The 20,203-nt window shown below is 41.1% G+C and overlaps 4 protein-coding genes across 4 annotated transcripts; 1 reads left to right on the plus strand and 3 right to left on the minus strand.

The window, feature by feature from the left end:
- The first annotated feature begins 597 nt into the window (after positions 1–597).
- On the plus strand, positions 598–2,339 carry LOC115743787 (probable WRKY transcription factor 70). Its single transcript, XM_030678754.2, has 3 exons — positions 598–1,069; positions 1,234–1,335; positions 1,678–2,339. The coding sequence occupies exons 1-3, from the start codon at positions 720–722 to the stop codon at positions 2,189–2,191; spliced, it is 966 nt and encodes a 321-aa protein (XP_030534614.1). The 5' UTR covers positions 598–719; the 3' UTR covers positions 2,192–2,339.
- A 2,449-nt stretch (positions 2,340–4,788) lies between these two features.
- Positions 4,789–7,538, minus strand: LOC115743743 (WRKY transcription factor 55-like). The gene is made up of 3 exons (XM_030678675.2): positions 7,117–7,538; positions 5,912–6,043; positions 4,789–5,428 (listed from the first exon to the last, which is right to left on the minus strand). Exons 1-3 carry the CDS (start codon positions 7,536–7,538, stop codon positions 5,035–5,037), a joined length of 948 nt encoding a protein of 315 aa, XP_030534535.1. The 3' UTR covers positions 4,789–5,034.
- A 1,642-nt stretch (positions 7,539–9,180) lies between these two features.
- On the minus strand, positions 9,181–13,203 carry LOC115743732 (glycerol-3-phosphate dehydrogenase [NAD(+)] 2, chloroplastic). The gene is made up of 9 exons (XM_030678657.2): positions 12,827–13,203; positions 11,814–11,950; positions 11,616–11,721; positions 11,243–11,444; positions 11,066–11,153; positions 10,620–10,767; positions 9,934–10,083; positions 9,637–9,786; positions 9,181–9,475 (listed from the first exon to the last, which is right to left on the minus strand). The coding sequence occupies exons 1-9, from the start codon at positions 13,190–13,192 to the stop codon at positions 9,461–9,463; spliced, it is 1,362 nt and encodes a 453-aa protein (XP_030534517.2). The 5' UTR covers positions 13,193–13,203; the 3' UTR covers positions 9,181–9,460.
- A 2,712-nt stretch (positions 13,204–15,915) lies between these two features.
- Positions 15,916–19,005, minus strand: LOC115743737 (two-component response regulator ARR17). The gene is made up of 4 exons (XM_030678666.2): positions 18,119–19,005; positions 16,706–16,791; positions 16,477–16,554; positions 15,916–16,350 (listed from the first exon to the last, which is right to left on the minus strand). The coding sequence occupies exons 1-4, from the start codon at positions 18,216–18,218 to the stop codon at positions 16,183–16,185; spliced, it is 432 nt and encodes a 143-aa protein (XP_030534526.1). The 5' UTR covers positions 18,219–19,005; the 3' UTR covers positions 15,916–16,182.
- Between the last annotated feature and the right edge of the window lie 1,198 nt (positions 19,006–20,203).

The raw sequence follows: 20,203 nt of genomic DNA on the forward strand, positions 1-20,203 counted from the left end.
GATACATTGCAAATTTGACTCCTCCCGTATTAAAACTTAAGCACGAATTTCTGAAAGTTAGGCTAGGCTCATCATTGTCCATGCCAGATCATCCAATCCATGATTGCTTGTAATCAAATAACAGCCTAGGAATTTCGCCGTGCATCGTGAAAATTTAATATCTGTCAATAGTACAGTTGGAGAACCGAAGAAAAGGACTGTCCGAAGCCGTTGATTTGTTCAAGCCGCTTGTTGTCGTCGATCTAGCTGTAATGCCTCTGTTGATAGACGGTTGTGATTCATCGGCCGCCGTGGGCAACGTGACAATTAGAAAATTGTGGTGCTAACGAAGTGGTATTAAAGAGAAATAAAAAATTATATATCTTATATGAAGAATAAGGTCCCGCTCTTTCACAGTAACGTGGGCTGAGGCTGCCGAGTGGAATTAAAGCGAAGCAGCCGCTGACGTCATCCTCACCTTAAAAGACTACGTCATCGCAGCCACGTGAGCGATTTCTCTATCTTTTTGTCTTTTCAGCTTTTCTTGCCCCCCGGCTTTCAAAACCATGCCTTCCTTCTCTCGACTTTCCTTCCATCTTCCAGTGATTTGCTCTCCTCCTTCCTGTCTCCTTCGACCAATCAAGCGAAATAAAAACCCCCCAATCATCCATCACCCACCCAAAGAAAAACCACCATCGATTCCCAAGAGCGGATAGAATCTGCCATTTTCGCCCGGAAAGATGGGAACTTTTTGGGTCGAGGGATCATCATCGACCAACAGTAGCAAGAGTAGAGCGATCAGAGAGCTCGTCGATGGCCGCGAATCGGCCATCCGGCTCAAGACCCTTCTCTGTAAACCCTCTGGGAATAATGGGTCTCTCTCGGCCGACGAGCTTGTCGTGAAGATCTTGAGATCTTTCACCGAGAGTCTCTCTGCTTTGAGTTCTTGTGAACATAGTGAGGTTCGCGAGGACATGTCGCCCCAAATGGTTGGCTTCGGCTCCGGTTGTGACGATCAGGGGTCTGAACATTCCGGCGAGAGTAGGAAGAGGCCGGGCTTGAAAGACGGGAGAGGTTGCTATAAGAGAAGGTACCTTGTGGCTTCTTTGTTTCACTCGAGATACGAAGTCCTCTGTTTCTTCTCATTCTGCAATTGGCCCAATTTCTCCTAAAAAGCGAGCCCTTCTTGTGCATATTACCGTACAGCAGCCTTCCTGGATTTATTCTGATGGTTTGGTTCTTGATTGATTGCAGAAAGGAGTCTGAAACATTCACAACAATTTCTTCCACCAAGGATGATGGTCATGCTTGGAGAAAGTACGGCCAAAAGGACATTCTCAATTCCACATTCCCAAGGTTTGTCATTTGCTTCTCGTTTCGTCTCAATTCCAAAAATTCTCCTTTAGGGGTTGAATTGAGAAGGTCAACGATCTTAAAATATGCATCTAGCTTTAACAAACAAGTTTTCTTACCATCCCACAACTTTAACTTTCTGTGTTGGAACCTCAGTTCTTGGATCGAGCTGGTTAAACTCACTAAACAGTGAACAGTTGCTTACTAGAGGGCAACTAGAAGAGAATAAAATAAGAAGTGGGTCGCCGTGAAAGAATCATCAAACACCTGCAAAATCTCAGAGATTAAGGTTTAAGGTTTGGGAATCATCAATCTAATTCCTCTTGAACTGTGATGTATTGTCAGATGCTACTTCAGGTGCACCCACAAGCATGACCAAGGTTGCAGAGCTACCAAGCAAGTCCAGAAAATGGAGGACGATCCCAAAGTGTACCAAATCACATACATTGGCAATCACACATGCAGAGAGATCACGAGGGCGCCACAGATGATCACGGATTCTGATCCTTGGGAATCCTCTTACCCTCCCTCCCGCAACAATTCGGACACAAAGCCTCTGATTAATTCTCAGCAAAGTTTTCCCCTCTGCTCGGCTAGAAACAGCATCAAGAAAGAAGAGGAACCGGCGCTAGTTAAGGAAGACACCACAACAACCACCACGAGCGACTTGACGGACAACCTTCCGTCCTTCGATTCAATTTTGCCTCCGGAACTGATGGGTTTCGAGTCATCTGACCCGACCGCCATGTACCTGTCTTGTGCGGATGGTAGTCCGCACGGTTTTCTGGACATGGACCCGATGGGACGACTCGGTTTTGATGGCGAGTTTCCATTTTATGAGAACGTGCTCTTCTCCTAGCACTCGGAACGCGAATCAGCGTGGCGTGTATACTCTTGCTTGTACCATTTTGTTCCGTAGAGCTCGAGGAAAAACCAGTTTAGAAATGAAAAAATTGCACTCTCAACTTGTGAGAAACTTCAGAGTGTGTTGAGACTCGTCTTTTGTACGTCTATCGTAACACCAAGTGATGAGAGTTGTCCCTTGTGCGCCCTTTTTGCACTTTTGCAAATGAACATTTTGTGTACTACTTTGCGACGCCGGCGAGTGTCCAATCAAATCCGGTGATGTTCTCATCTCGGCGTTTCATTTCCATGGTCTGTCTCGAACCAAAAAATCATAAGATAATTCGATGAATTCTGCTCGATGTCGCAGTTAACTTCTTCTTGTGTGTACTCATTTTTCTCTTATGGTCCTTAATTGAATTGTTGTAGTTAATAGTGTGCTTACGGAAATCGGGGAATGACAAAACATATGCTTTTCCCCTCAAATGAGAAGAAGAAGAGAGACATTTTTCGAGATTTTCAAGTTTGGACAAAAGGGACTGTACCCTTATTTGGAAAACAGAACAAAATTTGAAGATCAATCAAGATCAGTTTTCTATTGAAAATGAACACCGGAATTGGATGGTAGTAGTACAAAAAGCAGAGGTCCTGTCGCGTTCGGCTGCTGGGAAGTTGGATCGAAGTAGCCATGGATCATATGATGGTGCAAAAAGATCGGATTCCACGAAATGATATGTGTTGACTTGGAGGTCTACGCATCCCTCCGGTGGAAATTTCCTCGGCACTGTAATTTAGGGTCGCCAAGATGGGAGAGATTGTCAGCCAGTTCACATTGAATAATGGAAACAATGAAGGAGTTCACATGGTTGGACGGGCTAGTGACAGTGATTCCGTGTTCCCATACAGAAAAAAGAAAGCCTAAGTCATCCCCCTAATAGAATTTTCATCCTTTCGAATCGCTATACTTTGGATCAGTGCTGATGGCATTTGAAAATTTTGCGTGTTAGCGAAGAAATTGAAAGCACGATTTGGGATGCCACGTCTCAAGAAGCACGAAATTGAATATCACAATATCAGAAACTGAGGCCAGCGGGCATCATCCCTTGAATAGATACTAACACTAGATGCTAAAAGTCAAATCCTGATTGAGTAAGGCCCGGTAGAGGTATCATTAGGGGACTGGATATCTATATCGGTTTTTTCGATATTGGTCTAGGCATAGCTCCCTTTTACGAGAGAGGCCATATGGACGGCCCGATAGAGAGTTATGTCACCCCTAACATGGATCTCTAATGTTAGGGGATTCATTTCCTCATTAAGGAACCGAATACTTGCATCAGTATTTGATATTGTTACAGGATAGCCTCTTTTTGGTAGAATTTCTCCTACTAGTCTTCCTCTAGTAAATCCTTACTCCGTTTTTGTCAAACGTACATCTTCCTTTCCATCAATCTGCCTAATGAGCAGTTCGTCACGCTTTCAAAAGAAGTGAAAGAGTATGTCCAATTCATTTGATTTGATCAACATTCAAAGAATGGATGTAAAATTCGCCTAACTCAGGATTGAGAAAAAAATGTACATAGAAGATAATAATGAACTTGTTTCGAAACAAAAGTTTCGAGACGATTTCGAATTTGCTTCTGTGGTGTCTCAATCTGACAGTGACACTGGAGATTGAAAGGGCTTCGAGGGTTCAAGTCGACGGGGGGAAAGAGACAAGAAGCGACTCGGGCATCTTCCATGAACTTGATGGGGATCTTCCGTGAAGTGACCTCGTTCCCGAGGACGAGGTGCCTGGGATGTTGCACAGGAAATGACGCAGAAAGCAAAGCTGGTGGCAGAATGAACAACAAAACGACAAGAAAAACCTGTTGAGAATTTCCAGGAACTTGTGGCCTGCACTCTGCGACCCAGTGTACGATTGGACTTTGATCTCTGCAAAATCCTCTCCTGCCTCTCAGTTCTTGTTCTCCTCAGATGTCATCTAGAAGTATAAACTGGTCCCAGGAACAACCTCACCCTTTCCTTGACTACCACTTCAAAAAATCGCGTAGTTTGATAGCATACATGGTTCTAGTTAGGCTGATCAAGGCCCGACGGCCATTCGGGACAAGGTCGCCCGAGCCATCCGGACTCGAAGCACAATTTAAGCGCGCGTGGACAATCAATTTCTTTCTTGGACTTATGCTTGCGATATGTGTTCTGAGCCCGTCCAAACCTTGTCGTGTTTCAAAAGTCAATTATTCTAATGCGGCTGAGCCCGTCCAAACCTAGTCATATTTCGATAGTCAATTGTTCTACATCGGCATGTTCAAGCTTATCCATTGATCGTGTCTAGTCCCTTTCACACATGAGATAATTGTTTTTGAAGTACGAGAGTTCTACCGTGCGATTAACAAATAGATACAGATGATTCGACTCACCTCAACATGTACGCATGCATTCTAAATCATGCCTAGGGCTAGAGCTCATACAATTTGTCATCTATAAATGGTTGAATACTTAGGATCCTACATCATTTGACAGCCGGAAATTACTCCCAAGTGCTGATTTACACTCAAGCAAGGGAGAAGAAAGAAAAGTAAAGAATCTGTCATGCTTATTGAGCGACCTAGTAAAGTGTACATGAACAATAAATTCTATAATAAACATTAAGAGGTGCAGGCATTACAGTACAACGAACTATACGTAAGTTTAGACAGTCAGTGTATGACTTATTCAGACAGTAATTGCAAATGAATAATTTATCTACAAAGCTACCGAAGATGAAGACTAGTAATTAATCCATGTTTGGTTTATCCTCCTCCTGCAATTGGGTTTTGAAGTGTTAGCTATCATTCAGACAACCCCAGTTCAATCTTATTTTCCTCCCCTGGAGTTATGGAAAATCATATCTATGTTGCTTGTATTGCCGCTCCCGGGATTGAACATCGCAGTTGCCATATCTGCTACTGGGTACTCAATGACTTCTTTAGCGTACCGAGAGGCCAAAGTGCCTGAGCTGCTGCCTTCGACCACCGGGATGGTGCTGCTCGAACCGCTGAACCTGCATAGATCCAAATCCATCGGAACAACATTTGCTGCTTGTGGTGGTGGCGGCGGCGGCGGAAACAGCGGTGCCGTCGGGGACATATGGCACGTGTGGTCGTGGTGGTAGATTACTTCAAAGAAGCGAGGATCGTCGTCGAGCCGCTGCACTTGCTTCTTGGCCGGGCACTGGTATAACTTCTGGTGGGTGCAACGGTAATAACCCCTGAAGACATGAAAGTTGTTTCACTACTCGATTAACTTCACATAGCTCGGCGATTACGAAATAAAATTGTTTTGGTACCAAACTGGTTTGGGAAGAACAGAAATTTTAGATAATACTACTTCGATCTTGGCAAGAATCTTCAAAGAAAATACATGCATATGAGCATCAGCCAATTAGTTAAACTCTATTATGTTAAGAACTAAACATGAAATCATCTGATAGGATTGATTACTATCCAACTTGCTTCTCTAAACGAATAAATTTATGTTCCTCGATCATGGCCTATGTAAGTTGAAACTCGTCATGAAGATGAAGTCGCTTAAACCTTAGCACATGATCATGTAACCAAAAAAGTTTTCATCTTATAGAGGACCGCTTTGTCGATACAACTGGAGATTGCCATATACCGAACATCATTTGAGTGTTAATGCAAGTAATAGAGGCGTAGTTTTGTTTCGCGAAGAACAAAAGGACCTAACTTACCTTGGATAGATTGATCCGAGAATCGCTTTCTGACCATATTTTCTCCAAGTGTGCCCGTCGTCTGGAGGAACATCGGTGTTGCCCATCTGAGGAGCTGCGACTGTGATTACCCGTTTCTTTCCTTCGTCCCTCCTAAAAATAAACACTCCGATAAGTTTTCAAGCAACCACTACTTGTACCATTCATACAATTAGCAAATTACAGCAAGAAATGATGACTATATATATACCCACATATTGATCAATCTGGATGGTAAAGTGAAATGGAAACTTAAGCCTGATGAAAAACTCAACATGGATTAACGTCTAATTTCAGATTTAGGCCATCCAAGGTTAATTATTCGGCACGTGACGGATATGAAGATTTTAAAGTTATAAACCCTAAGGCCATCTGATAGACACTATCTGCTCAAAGGACATTTATATGAAACTCTTGTAAAATCTGGGAGATACGCTTCTTTTGGACCTTTGTTGAGTCGGCGTTTTTGAGGAAGTATCTGCGAAATTCTGCTTCACTAGGCCAATCGGGACTAGTTCATTATTGAACTGCTGATTAATCGATCTTTGTACAGCTCAGAGTGAGAGGGTCATCCATGCAGTTTCAAGGAAACTACACTCTGTATTTTAGCTATGTGTGCATATTGAGGCCATGCAAGTTTTCCATGCAAAGCAGTGGAAACTCTTCATGCCCTACCGATCTCTATAAATCACAGACATCATCTAATCGTCATACAAATCCTTATATACAGCTTTTGAAGTAGGTATATTAGGAACATCCTTATTTCTTTGTCTCCTAAGCTAAAAAAGGATTGGATAGGCTAATAGGATGATGAATGCAACCCATACGGTCCGGATTAAGAGATTCAAAACGCAGACAGAACCGCCATGGCCAGCAATTCTCTACACGACCCACATGTTAATTGCCAAGCCTAGATCTGTCCATTCTGATTTCACAACGAAAGAAGGAACAGTCATATGTGGAAGGTCTGTTTGTAATAATCGGAATAGTACTAGTAGTAATGATAAGAAGAAGAAGAAGAAGGCGTGATATCCTCCGCATAAATATGCGATAGTTGATTTGTCTCCTCAGCCTGGTATTGATAAAAGGGTGAAGACAGATGGTTTAGGCAATGCAACTTAGAAGAAAAGCGATCGCGTTTAATAAGCCCATCTCCACTTGAATTTGCTTACTAAAACACATGTTACCTCCGTCGAGATCTTTGCGAGGAAGCTGATCTGTTGAGATCTGATGAAACCTCCATGGACAGAATTCCACCTCCGAGGCCTCTAAATGTTGCGCAGCCTTCACTATCCCAACTTCCTCCACCCATCTCAGGTTTAAAAAGCAAATTGGCTCTCGCCTGACGATCTGATCCAACTTCCCTTCCACTTCCCCAGTTATTGTCTGGCAATAACCTGGGAAAGCAACTTTGATAACCTTCAGTTGATTCCTTACAATTGATGCTCATCATCAGTTTCTCCAAAGCTGATGCGAAGGTTCTTATGATTGCTTCGCAGGTCTGGGTTGCGCTTATCTGGGGCTGGTTTGCCAAGGTTGGTAGCTTTGATTCAAGGTCTCTGGCCAACTTGCACCCTTGAAGAATTAGCAACTTGGTCTCATCTTCCATGATTTTGTTTTGGACTCAGGGGATTGTCTTGCTCTATTGGTCAGCACAAATATAGCATTTAGACAATTACTACAACTGCATGCACTAGAGGACATATAAACTGATCAAATGTTGATTTCCATATATAATTTTTTGCGGGTTTTTTCTGGTGTGGGTGCTCAAATTTTTACTATGTGCTGGAAATTATTCAGAAAGTAACAAAAATGATTGTTGGACACGGTAGAGGAAGAAGAAAGGAAACCTGGGAAAGATGACTTTGTCAAATGGTCCCCCCATTTGCTTTTTCAAGCCGTGACCCACGGTTGACTCACGAACATTTGGCAGCTGGAAGTGTGATTCATGAAACTCTCTTTGCCCAGCAGGCGTTTCGCTTCCTCTCACTTAATTTTTTTTTCCCCCTGCTTCGTGGAGAAATTTAAAGGCTTTCAGCTCAAATGTAACTAAGTTTGTACTAATTGCTGTCGTGGTTAATTTCTTTAATATACCCAATTTGACCAAAATACCTTAATTTCCATCCGAATTTTAGTGTCTATTTTAGTCATCTCTTTTGTACATGAATTAATGACGGACAAGGTTCAACTTAGGAATCATAAAATAGCTCATGGCGGACTAAATTCATTGTATTAACTTGAGGCTTCCATATCGATTAGATTATTAAATGAGTGAGGACGAGGATCATGTTCATTGCCTATTTACGCATATAGAATCGTTCACTTGGTTTGAAATTAATGAATCGTGTAATTTGCTTTTTGTGGTTACTGTATCGGCGCGGTTATTTTAATCACCAACATACTCTCTTTTGACTATTTTTTGTTTCATACTGATGAGTTTGAATTCAAATAGAGAATACTGTAGCAAATTTCTAGTAGCTATTCTTCAAAGGCCCGTGAGGAAGATATTCAGCCAAGGTTGAACCCTTTGTGTACGGCTTTTAACCCCGCTCAACGGGTCACGACCACTGAATTTGATCTCTGGTCACCGTCTGATTCTTTATTCAAGAACTTCTGGTTGATTTTCCTTCCAGATTTTCCAATGCAAGCTCCGGAGACTAGAACGGCGATAAGACGGAAACGAGTAGTCGAGCCCTAAGATCGATACTAGAATAATCTGCAAAATATTTCGACAGAGCTACACAGAAGAATTCTGACCATTGGTCAAGTTCGACAGTTCAAAGCTGAAAAAGCAGACTTGCACCTTTCTCACGACTGTGCATGTATTGTCGGACATATCTAGAGAAATTACTGTTTAAAATTTTTTATATGAATGGCATTCACATAGGTTGCTAAACCATGCACTATATCAGAATCATGTTTTGAACCAGTCAACATTATGGCCAAAAAGGAAAAACAACACAGTCAAAGTCATGAACCTGGAACCGAACCGGAGGTCGAATGTAGGACATTTGTTTTTTTTTTTTTTTTTTTGGTCGAAGAATGTAGGACATTGAGTTGAGCAGATATTTGTAGCACCAAAGCACATTGAGCATTGCAATATAAGAGAAGTTCAATACTTGCCTGCATAATTGACAAAATCATACTCCTCCAGGAGTTATTTGGTTCCAATAATGCTAATAATAGTGAAAACTATGGCCTCACGATTGAGCAAGTGAAAAGCCAAGAATCTTAATGTGCAAAGGAGTAAATCATAGAAATTCAAGCGTAGCTGAAAGGTAAAAATATTGCTGTATTGTCAGCATTTGTCCTCCGATACATTTGTATTTAGCCCAAAAAATTGTGTCATGCGATGCACAATTAGCAAAAGAATTTACCTATCAGAATTCAGAAGCAAAAAGAATTGAGTATGTGGTGACATCCTATACCGACAAATTGGCAAAAAAAGAATCCTATGCGAAAAGTTTCGAGGAGCAAGCAAGGTTCTGTATCTTCCCGAGCCATTTCATAAACTTGAGAGTGCGGACACCTTTATACTTCTTCGACCTATAAGAATCACAATATGGGTCGTTAACGTGGAAGACAGGCCTCCATAGTACTTGCATGAATGTTATGGACCAGAATAGTCAGAATCACCAAATTCAGACAAAATGTCACAAGCAGGCATTCATGTAAATCATTTATGTGTATGGGTTTCGAGTAAACACCTGCGGAAGATTCATAAGCTCGTATACAGCTTTCTTTGGGGTCAGCTCGTTGTCAATAATACGAGCAACTGCTGTCAAAACAGGCATTTTAACATTGTATTTCTGGGCCAAGGCAATCACGGCTCCGGCTGTTGAGACACCTTCAGCCACCTGCGCAAACAAACATCAAAAGTATAAGTGAAGTGAAAATCACAGTACTTACAGAAAGATAAAGGTCTAATTAGGAAAATTCTGATAATCAATCTCATTACAGCAGAAGTCACCGAGAAAATATCGCTTAGAAAGCTTGTGAAGCACCTGATTCATAGAGCCAAGTATATCCTCAAGCTTCTCACCCGATCCTAGACGCACTCCAACCGTTCTATTTCTTGAGAGATTTACAAAGCATGTCAGCATTATATCCCCAGTTCCCGAAAGACCAGTAATGGTGGTTGGTTTTGCACCCATCTGAGTGAAATAAATAGAGGAAAATCAGTGAGAGAGGACCAGCCAAAACCAGAAACAAGGATGACAATGAAAAGATTAGGCATCTTTGCCACAAAAAACATGAGCTCACCTAACAGGCAGTCAGATTTCTTTTTCCTCCCCTCCTAATCGCTCATCTAAAGTTCAGTGCACTGAATAATATATCTAGACATCATCCATCAAGAGGGCAGCAAGAAGCGATGTCTCTTCTAGGAGCATTCTGTTTAACTTAATAAACAAAAACCTATTAATATTCCACATGAATCATTAACTATATGTACGATGGGCATCGCAAAATCTCTCAATGGGTTCTCATTTGATATAGCTTGACCTGTCCCTACAATAGGTTGTATTATATGAGTTCTACCAAGCTAAAATGCAGCACTTCAAGTGGTTGACAGAGTCTAATGGAACTGCTAGTTTATGATTTTCCAGTTTCTAGAGCTACTACTATTTAGCATGACGAATGGCACAAATGCACAGAAATATGCATTAGAAAAATGATTTGTAAAGAGAACCTTTGTCGCCAACCATCTTATCTCAGAACAACCTTGGGCAACTAGAGCTGCCATTGAATTATTACCGAGATGCATCCCGTCCACAATTCCTGCTGCTATTGCTAGAACATTCTTCAAAGCACCTGCGATTTCCACCCCTGTAACATCACTGGGAGCCATCAGAGATTACTAACTGAACTCACCAGTTGACATGCACAGAAACCTCAGTTCCTTTAGCCAAGCATATTGTATATCGAGTAGAGGGAAGGTCAATGGCAGTTTAAGTATTCACAAACTAATAGATTGACAGCCAATACACAAATGACATAAAAAATAGAAGACAAGGATCATGGACTTCATTCTGCTATACCAATAATAAGGACAATTTGGATGAGTACAATAAAATCAAAGAATAAGTAGTATGAGTCATACTTTACTGACCCTATGACTCAGCAGAGACTGCATACCTTGACGTATTAATTCTTAGGTAACTAGAAGCAAGGAGCTGCTGAGCCGCATTTGCTAGTTTTTTGTCCTTAGTAGCCACCACCATTGCTGCAAACAACTAGAAAAGGTCAAAATCTCACAGGCAGCACTATGCTGACTGATATTGGTGATTATGACAATCCAGCACATCCAAATACCTGTTGGTAATTTATTCATCAGTTCCAGAGCAAAAGAAGGTCCCGACAGTGCTATGAATGGTTGTCGGGGATTTCTCAATGCTCGAGGAATAATTTGAGACATCATCCTCAATGTATTGAGTTCCAACCCTTTGCTCAGGGATATAAAGGGCAAGGCTGGATCAACATAACTTGCAATACCCTCAAGGAAGGCTGAGCTGAACTGCTTATGCAAAAACAAGAATTGGTCTGTCAACTTTAATAGGTAAATCAGTTGCAAAATGGAGATTGCCACATATGTTTCTTCACAGAAAATTGCACAGATAAGACACAATGTCGGTAAGAACAGCCTAAGAACTATCATGCATGAGCAAATCAGATTAAACGGAAGTACCTGCACAGGTACGGCATGAAGACAATAGTCCGCCTTAAGCAAAGCCGTTTGTGCATCAGTTGTAGCAACTACATTTTTTGGGAGCTCGTGATCTGGAAAATACTTGCTGGACATGAAGAACATCAGTGAAGGAGAGTGAACAAAGAAATTAATTATGCACCATGGAAGTTAAGGGCGCCAAAGCAGCAGAAAACTTACTGATTACAGTGATTGTCATTGATAGATCGACAAACAACCGGGTCCCTTACAAGCATATGAACTTCCATTTGAGCCTTTCTGCTCGCAATGTGGGCAGCCATTGCAGTACCAAAGGACCCACCTCCAAGCACCACGACCTAAAAGCCGACAGATGATTAAAAAAAAAAAAACATTCTGAAATGGTAAATACAAAGGAAGTCAATAACCAACTAGGTGTGTTTACATTTATATACAATGAACTCTTCTTCCACAGACTTGAAAATGAGTAGAAATAAATAATAGACAAATGCCACTTTTGAATAGATTTTGAGCTCAATCAAGAATGGAAGTATGAGTCCAACTTAAGTGCATTCGTTTTGAATTCAGAGGCCTGGTAAGAGAATCCTGCTCGAAACCAGAGATATCCAAGCGGGGAGTAAAAGGAGTACCACAATCAGATGTACGTGTTCTTCCAGATTAACAGTTGCGTTCGTGTTCTTCCAGATTAACAGATACAAATAATGCCTTCTCCGATTACACGGATTTTGTCCATATTGCTGTATTTAGACACTAAAACAAAACAATTATTCTAGTCAAGTGCTACAGAGCCAGTTCCAAATTGAAAGGAGATATTTTAAAGGGTGGCGAAGTATAGTGATAATCCCCAAGTAGCAACATCTCCAGGAAATTGAACAAAAGCACAAAAGAACTAAAAGACAATCCCAGAGAGTTCAAGAACGTCATTGCTCATTTGTGAAAGGAGCACAGCACGGCATAGTCCGATTCTACTTACGTACGGTGACCAAGTAAAAGAAAGAACCAACGTCCATTTCAATTCAGAAACTAAGTGAACAATTTACAAGACAAACGCAATGATTTTTTTTCAACAATTAAACATAGTAAAGTCTAGAATACCCACAGGAAGATTGAAAAATCGCAGAAAAGAAAATCACGATTCGATTAATCAAGACAAACCCAAGTCTCCAAATGGCCCAAACAGTTACTGAAAGTGAAATCTTGATGCAGAAGAAAACCTTGTTTGTACGTTCAAGAACATCGGTCTTGGCCTTGGACCGCCAGGACCTGGACCACCGGACCAGCTTCTCCCACGCGACTCGGACCGCTTTTCTCCTATCTCTCGCGCGGTCGGCTGGAGCATTAGTTTCAGAGGCTGAGGGTTGAGGACCGCCGTCTTCCGCTGGTATCGGTGGCGGCGAAGTGCTGCTCTCGGGAGAGCAACAGCAGGAGGTGGAGATGGGATTAGGGGGAGGGTGAGGTTGGAGAATGACGATGGGTCTCGAGTGCCATTTCAGGGGCGTGCGGCGGACGTTGAAGGATGGAGACGGGTTGGAGGTTGCGCAGAAGCCGTTGAAGAGGGCAGGCTCCAGTAACGCCGCCATTCATTAAGTGGCATGCGAGGCTTGGACCTTGCCGCGAGAGAGATAGAGCGCGAAGAGACTGGCAAGTGGCACACGATGCTCGATTGGTGTGGTTAGGGCTGAGCAAGGCCGGACTCATCGAACCGGATCGCTCCTGTTTTGTGTGTACCGGTCCGATTCCTAATTTCAATTTTTCGAAATCCGTGTGAAACCGGACTGGACAGATTATTTTTATTTTTTAAGTAAATCTAATGAAAAATATAAACCTAATTTTAAATAATATAGTAAAATTAAAGTCCGTGTTGCTCACTTTTTTTACTAATAATCCACTTATTTTTTATCCCAAAAACATCTAGGCTGGTTCTCGGTTCTCGATTTTTCGGTGAAACGGGATTGGATCGAGAACCGATCACCTCTAGCTCTAGACCGTAGTGCACCGTTTAGGTTTATACAAAATATTTGGCACTTGGCTTGCTTGGCAGTGAGAGGAAATTCCCGCCTCGTTCATTCACAAGTGTCTTGGTTTATCAAATAGGTGCGCTCGCTAAATTTTGTGTTGTGGATCAACAATTGTGATTAATCAATCTGTTCTATCTAAGAGCTTGCCCAGCAAAACGGTCGAAAATGCACGGCTACAATTTCTTATGTTGCCGTGTTTCCAAAGACATCATTTATTGCTCGATAAAGCAACTTAGTACGTGCCGCTAGCACCGACACTCGGTCCTATTGGTCGGGCGGGAGATCAAGGCCGCATAGTGAGATTGAGATGTGAGCGAATTAATTCATTGGGAGAGAACGACGCTAGCAATTTACGACATGACAGGATGGGCTAAGTACTTCAAATTTGTTGAATACTTCATGTTCAATTTCAGAAGCGTGGCATTAATGTGACAAGTAAATCGACCAATGAGATCTATTGAACCGAAAAAGAGGATGCCGAATTTCAAGCGACCTGTACTGATTTTGAACATTGTCTTCAGTGTTGGCAAAGCAAAAAGATGATGTCAATCGATTTTGCCAAGCTCAGGCAAATATGCAGCTCAAGAATGACTTAAAAGAGACCGCAGATTATCTCCTCCGAGGGAGAAAAGACATAACCTTGTGGGTTGGACTATCCTTCCAACCGGTTGGATGAAGCTTAATTCTGACGTCGCCTCTAAAGGCAACCGGGTCTTGCTTCAGTAGATGGGCTTCTGCGTAATGAATCGGGCAACTAGCTCGATGGATTTACTTTGACTGGGGGAGCGTGCTATTCGCTGAAATGCATAAGCGTGGGGTATCATCTCAAAATAGCAACTTCTTTGGGCATCCCTAAACTTATTGTGGATGTGGACTCGTAAGCAGCTATTTCACCGATCCGGAAATCAACCCCCTCTATCAATTTTGGGAATACGCTCATATCTCGGATTCAGAAATTTTTAATGTACTTCTTGCATGTCAAATTTTTGCATAATTTCGAGGAAAGAAACTCATGAGCGGATTAGTCGGCAAATTGAGCCATTCACTCATATAATGCGAATGACACCTTAATTTTAAATAGACAACCGAGATATTTGATTTATCTTGAGATAAGGTTAAATCAAGTTTTGTTGGGTGAGTTATGGTGCAACATTTGGGCTTCGCCCCTTACATTATTAGATTTTATCATTAAACATTCTCCATCTTCTCTGGGAAGATGAATAATGTGACATCCCCTGCTCTTTCAACTGTCATTATAGTTTGGATTACGAGCTTCACAAGTAAATGAGATAAATATATACTTAATACTAACCACACGCCGTCCACGTACTGGTTGTTCAACTGGGCCAAAAGGCCAAACTTTGCTCTCATTTGTTGCTTCATCAATCAGAAAAGGTCCGTCCTTTTGGTGTGGAATATCCTTTCTTCCATCCATCCATCCATCAACAAGCACCAAACCTCATTGTATTCGATTTCGGCAATTCTCTCCTTCTATGAGCTTGATGCCATTGTGTTTTCTGCTGCAACAACTTCATTCCCAGAAAAATACAAGGTAGCGGGAAAAATTACAGTTGCCCTGTCAATCATCTGGAAGCCTCTGCCTCTCTCTCTCTCTGTGAATGAGTTCAAGATTCGATTTTGAGCATCTGGGTTGTTCGGGTATTGATTAGTTCTTTCTGGGTCTTGCTTTCTTGCAGGCAAAATGTTGAAGAGAAGGAAGGGCAAGGATCACCACCACAGCAAGAATGGCTCTAGCAAGAAGAGCCCACGAGGTGGCGGCAAAGGCAAAGTCCTGGCATGTTCTTGTTGCCCTTGTCTTGCCCTTTCCTCTGTGGCTAGGGGATTTGGGAGATGTCTGTTTGTCACTTGCTATCCAGTGATTCAGTGCTTTGGATGGGACGAGGGACGGCACCATCACCATCACAGGCACTTTTACTGATGAGCTTTTCCAATTTCCTTCCAGACTTGGGATGGAACAACTTCTGACGTTCCTTGGTTCGTTGGTTGTAAGTTTATCGTCCCCTTTCATTCACGAAAGAAGACGAAAGGGAAAAAGTTCTTAGGACAGGTTTTGTGTACAATTCATAATCCTGTGCTGTTACTCTTGAAGAACGATAATTTAGAGTCATTAGGACAGGTTTTGTGTAAAATTCATCATCCTCTGCTTTTATTCTTGAAGAACGATAATTTTATTACTTCTCCTTGCTATTTTGGGTCGCTTTTTTGGCTTAATTTGACTATTTCAGAAATTTGATTTCCAGTTCTTTCTGCAAACAAAACAAAGAGAAGGACAAAAGTGAATTCAATTTCCCAAAAATTTACACATTACACCGCCTTTCCCTAGAGTCCTAACGAAAGCTGTCATTCAAAAGGAACTATCCGACACAGAGGATGACTTTCCAGAGAAGTACAAGATCAAAACAGGCGCATCAGATTTGACTCCGCGACGCCTGTCTGGTATGCAACGAGCTTACATCTTGGTTTGGTTTAGATTTCTCTCTTCCCTAGTCTTCCTCGCAAAAACAAGGTCAAAGAAATTTCCCCCCGTATGTCTACGTTTTGCAATTCATTAGGTGACACCTGAGTTTCTTTACATCTGACGCTTTGAGAGGCTTGAGCATGAACATCTGAGCTCCTTCGGCCAAACACTTGTTAATCCGAGTCGGAACATTCTCGGACGACACGATCACAACGGGAACTTCCTTCAAGATAGACGATCCCTGCTAGGTAAAATTCTACATATGTTAGTCAACCGACTATGATATTTAACAGAACACGAACCAGAAATTTAAGTGAAATTTACTTTAAAACAATCTCATCCTAATTTGATGAGTGAGCCAATTTACCTTAACTTTTTTCAGCAAATCAAACCCTGTCATTCCCGGCATGCAATAATCCGTAATTATCAGATTGACCTTTGACGTCTGCAGCAGAGCACCATCAAGAACTATCAGAAGACTACTAACATCTCGATAATTCTGTTAAATTTCTATGTGAAGTGGTAACTCGCATAATTATTTCCGCCTCCTTAGTGGGACTGTTTTTCTTTCACGACCAACAAAACGAACTACTTACAGTCGCAGAGACTGAAGATTCACCAGGCTGATCATCTCTTATACCCAGATATTCCAAGGCTCTCATCCCATTTTCTGCAGTTGTCACTGCACCAATCCAAAAACCATTAGCAACCGTTGTAGATTCTTCAGCATGCACAGTGGCTTAAATAACATACAGTGGCCTAGTATTAAAGATCAATTGAACCATACATAATCAGCTAATCACTTATCATCGTACCAACAATCTACAGTACACAGAACTCATTATATTTCTAATGTCTCGGCCAATAAGGTTATGTACATTGTCAATGTGGAAGGGAGGTGCCAAAAGCCATCACAAGAGGGCACTGCTGCTATTCATGGATACCAAATTCAAAGAGGCCAAGCTACAAGAAGAATCTTTCAGAATTCAATGTCATGTCAAAGTCGCAAGTTCCCAAGGAAGTGAGTGCATTTGTTAGTCTAGGTTGAACACTTAAGAGTGGCAGCCGACGGTAAAAGAAAAAGGGAAATCACTCCCTAGGACCCACTTATAAATGGGATGTTTTGAATTTTATGGCTTCAGTTTTACAGTGTACTTGCACGGTTATGAAGTAAGTAAAGATTCTGTGTCTGGAATAAAATCCGGGTAGGTGGAGGAGCTGTTAAAGTACTCGTCAATCATCAATGCTCTTCAAGTTTTGTGTTGCATGAACAAAGCTTGGCAAAAGGACTATCACACAATTCATCTATTCTGCCGTACGTTGGACTCTTCACGTTCATGCGCTTTGCAAGGATGAACCTTTTGGACATTTTCAATTTCAACTCATGAACTGCCCTACCATGTGGTTTTCAAAAGTGAGGTTCTTTCCAAATTCAATTGGGATATAAAGCCATAACAATAGAAAAGTCAATAAACGTAAAACATCTCACTTGAATTTCAAAGAATCATTTTGTTCTTTTAACTAGTTTCCTGCAGACGTTCTATTAATTTTTCGTGAAATCTAATGACTCCATGTCCCTTTTTTTAATATAAGTTAGTCGTTAATTTTGTAGCTGAAACTTCGAATGTCGGAACTGACCCCATATTCTTATCAAGCCTGGGTACATTCTTGGAACTTAGGTGCTAAACTCCGGCAAACAGAGAGGCCAAATCTCCAGACTATCAAAAATGACCATTTCTATGATTTTGCAAGTTTAACAAAGGAGTTACTGCTAAAGAAGAAGGTCATTCACAAAATAAGGACAGCTACTACAGAATCAAAGAAAAGTTATGAAATCCATTCATGAAATCATAGCTAATGATGCGCGAGGGGAAATGAAGAAATGCGATTCCACATGAAATGGAAGACTGGAAAAAATAAAACGTGGGCATTTTTGCTTTCCTTAGAAAAGTATCTGATGAAACGAGGATGAGTTTCATTTTCCTAAGAACGACTGAGAAAGGCACTACCTTTGCAGGATGAGTTCTTGAGCAAGGCCTCCATCATCTTACGGTCGACGAGGTTGTCATCCACGGCCAAGACGTGGGGTTCGTCTCCATGGTCCGCCATTGAAGGAGACGAAGAGGAAGAAAGAGAAGAAGCTTTCGAGGGAAACAAGAACAGGGGCGGAGGAAGAAGATGAAAGATTGAGAAGGAATGAGGGGGAGATATTAAAGGAGTGGGGTTCGTGGAGAACAATAAATGCAAGAGATCCAATGAAGGTTTTCCTCTGACCAAGAACGGCAATAAATGAGTTGGAAGGAGGAGGAGGGGACGTGAACAACACACAAGAACAATGCTCACAGGATTCGTATGAGGGTACTGTCATTAGTTACTCGTGTGTATTTATAAACACAGAAGAGAGAGAGGGAGAGGGAGAGGGAGAAGGGTTGATATGAATGAATATGAATGAAGGAAGCCACAGATATATCGTGATCCTTTTGGGGGCTGTATCTTGATTTGATTCAGTCCTCTCTCTCTTTCTTTCTTCCTCACCATATCATGTCCCCTCTCTCTCTAGAGATCTAGAGAGAGACAGAATCAGAATCGGCATGGCATTTGTGCTTGCTGTCTGGGCGAAGATCCTCAATTGAGCTGATGCTCTGCTGCTGCTGCTGCTGCAGCAGCCAGCCACTGTTCTGTGCGTGGTTTTTAGGACCACCGTCTTTCATTTATTTATTTGAATTCTCTCTCCCTCTCTCTCCCTCTCTCGATCTCTGGGAGACCGTTCTTTTTAACAAATCAAAAGTGATTCTCCTGTTACAGAACTACAGTGTGCACACACCCTTCATCTTAGAAATTAAAGAAAGGATTTTGCGCATGTCCCCTGCATCAACATCATATTGTTTGGCTGAAGCATATTAAGAACAACTCAAAAAAGAAGATCTCGGTTGCTCGGCATGTTTTCCGTGTGAAACAGTAACCCAGTTGCAAAATTCCATACGGATGGTGCTATGAATATCAACATTTCATTACGTGTGGGATTCATCAGTCGCCTTATGGGATTTTGTTTACCGTGCAGACCTCTCTTGTCGAGGCTCATGCTGATAAGGATATTACGGCTGTTCAGTTGGATCGGTTCTACCTAAAAACTGGATAGAACCGCCTTGAAAATCGGCCCTGTTTCAAGTTCTCGGTTCCAAGTGAAGAACCACTTAGGAACAAGGCCAGTTCGGAACTGGTTTCCTAAAGCCTTTTTTTTAATATCACGAAAAACCTCACATTGGCACGCAAATTTATCTCAAATTATTTTGTTTACCATAAAAAAAGGCTAAATTAGTACGGTTGTGATAATTTTACCCCAAACTAATTTTTTTATTACAAAAAATCTCAAACTAGTACACATACAACAAATTTACCATAAACTAATTTTGTTACCATAAAAAAAAAATTCTGAACTGGTACATTCGTGATAAATTTACTCCCCGTTAATTTAAGTTAAATTGAATTAACATCACGACAAACCCTAAACTAATATAACTATAACAAACATAAGGTCAAAATCTCAAACTGGTAGATTTATCGATTACCACATGTCATCTAACTCAGCAATTTAATGGTAAAATTTAACAAAAATTAACGGAAGGTAAATTTGTCACATATATGTCAGTTTGAGATAAATTTATTACTAATGTACCACTTTGGAGTTTTTTTTATTATATTAACCTTATATATATATAGAAGATTTCCTAAAGCTTAAACGCCGTAGATTTTTTTTCACATCTTTTTCTTTGTTTCTTTGCATATATATCTAATGAGTGGATGCTTTATTTAATCTCTTCTTTGATTTTAGATTCAAATTGTCCCCTCGAGGACATTATCATTGGTAAATATAGTTCATGAATTGAAGTGGAATGAGTATATATGTGGTGAGTATTATTATTAATTGTTTTACTTTTTAATACAATTTAATTTAAACTATCCTTAAGCGATTAATTATATTGTTTGTTTTATTTTCATGTGGTTAGTTGTTTTTATAGATGAACGAGGAATGAAATTTTATAATTTGTGATTTATGTTAACTTTTTGATTGTCTATAATTGTACATGACGAAA

The sequence above is a fragment of the Rhodamnia argentea genome, chromosome 5 (genome assembly GCF_020921035.1).
Source record: "Rhodamnia argentea isolate NSW1041297 chromosome 5, ASM2092103v1, whole genome shotgun sequence".
Taxonomy (NCBI): domain Eukaryota; kingdom Viridiplantae; phylum Streptophyta; class Magnoliopsida; order Myrtales; family Myrtaceae; genus Rhodamnia; species Rhodamnia argentea.

Bases quoted from the DNA above. Each gene is read 5' to 3' on its own strand.
- LOC115743787 (XM_030678754.2), top strand. From the start codon at position 720: ATGGGAACTTTTTGGGTCGAGGGATCATCATCGACCAACAGTAGCAAG. The intron at 1,070-1,233 runs GTACCTTGTGGC...GATTGATTGCAG, and splicing joins AGAGGTTGCTATAAGAGAAG to AAAGGAGTCTGAAACATTCA. The intron at 1,336-1,677 runs GTTTGTCATTTG...ATGTATTGTCAG, and splicing joins CTCAATTCCACATTCCCAAG to ATGCTACTTCAGGTGCACCC.
- LOC115743743 (XM_030678675.2), bottom strand. From the start codon at position 7,538: ATGGAAGATGAGACCAAGTTGCTAATTCTTCAAGGGTGCAAGTTGGCC. The intron at 6,044-7,116 runs GTAACATGTGTT...GTTTATTTTTAG, and splicing joins TCGCAAAGATCTCGACGGAG to GAGGGACGAAGGAAAGAAAC. The intron at 5,429-5,911 runs GTAAGTTAGGTC...TCATGTCTTCAG, and splicing joins CTCGGATCAATCTATCCAAG to GGGTTATTACCGTTGCACCC.
- LOC115743732 (XM_030678657.2), bottom strand. From the start codon at position 13,192: ATGGCGGCGTTACTGGAGCCTGCCCTCTTCAACGGCTTCTGCGCAACC. The intron at 11,154-11,242 runs GTATTTGGATGT...AGTTGTTTGCAG, and splicing joins GATGAATAAATTACCAACAG to CAATGGTGGTGGCTACTAAG. The intron at 10,084-10,619 runs GTTCTCTTTACA...TATTTCACTCAG, and splicing joins TAAGATGGTTGGCGACAAAG to ATGGGTGCAAAACCAACCAC.
- LOC115743737 (XM_030678666.2), bottom strand. From the start codon at position 18,218: ATGGCGGACCATGGAGACGAACCCCACGTCTTGGCCGTGGATGACAAC. The intron at 16,792-18,118 runs GTAGTGCCTTTC...GGATTGGTGCAG, and splicing joins CAAGAACTCATCCTGCAAAG to TGACAACTGCAGAAAATGGG. The intron at 16,351-16,476 runs GTAAATTGGCTC...TTTACCTAGCAG, and splicing joins ATTTGCTGAAAAAAGTTAAG to GGATCGTCTATCTTGAAGGA.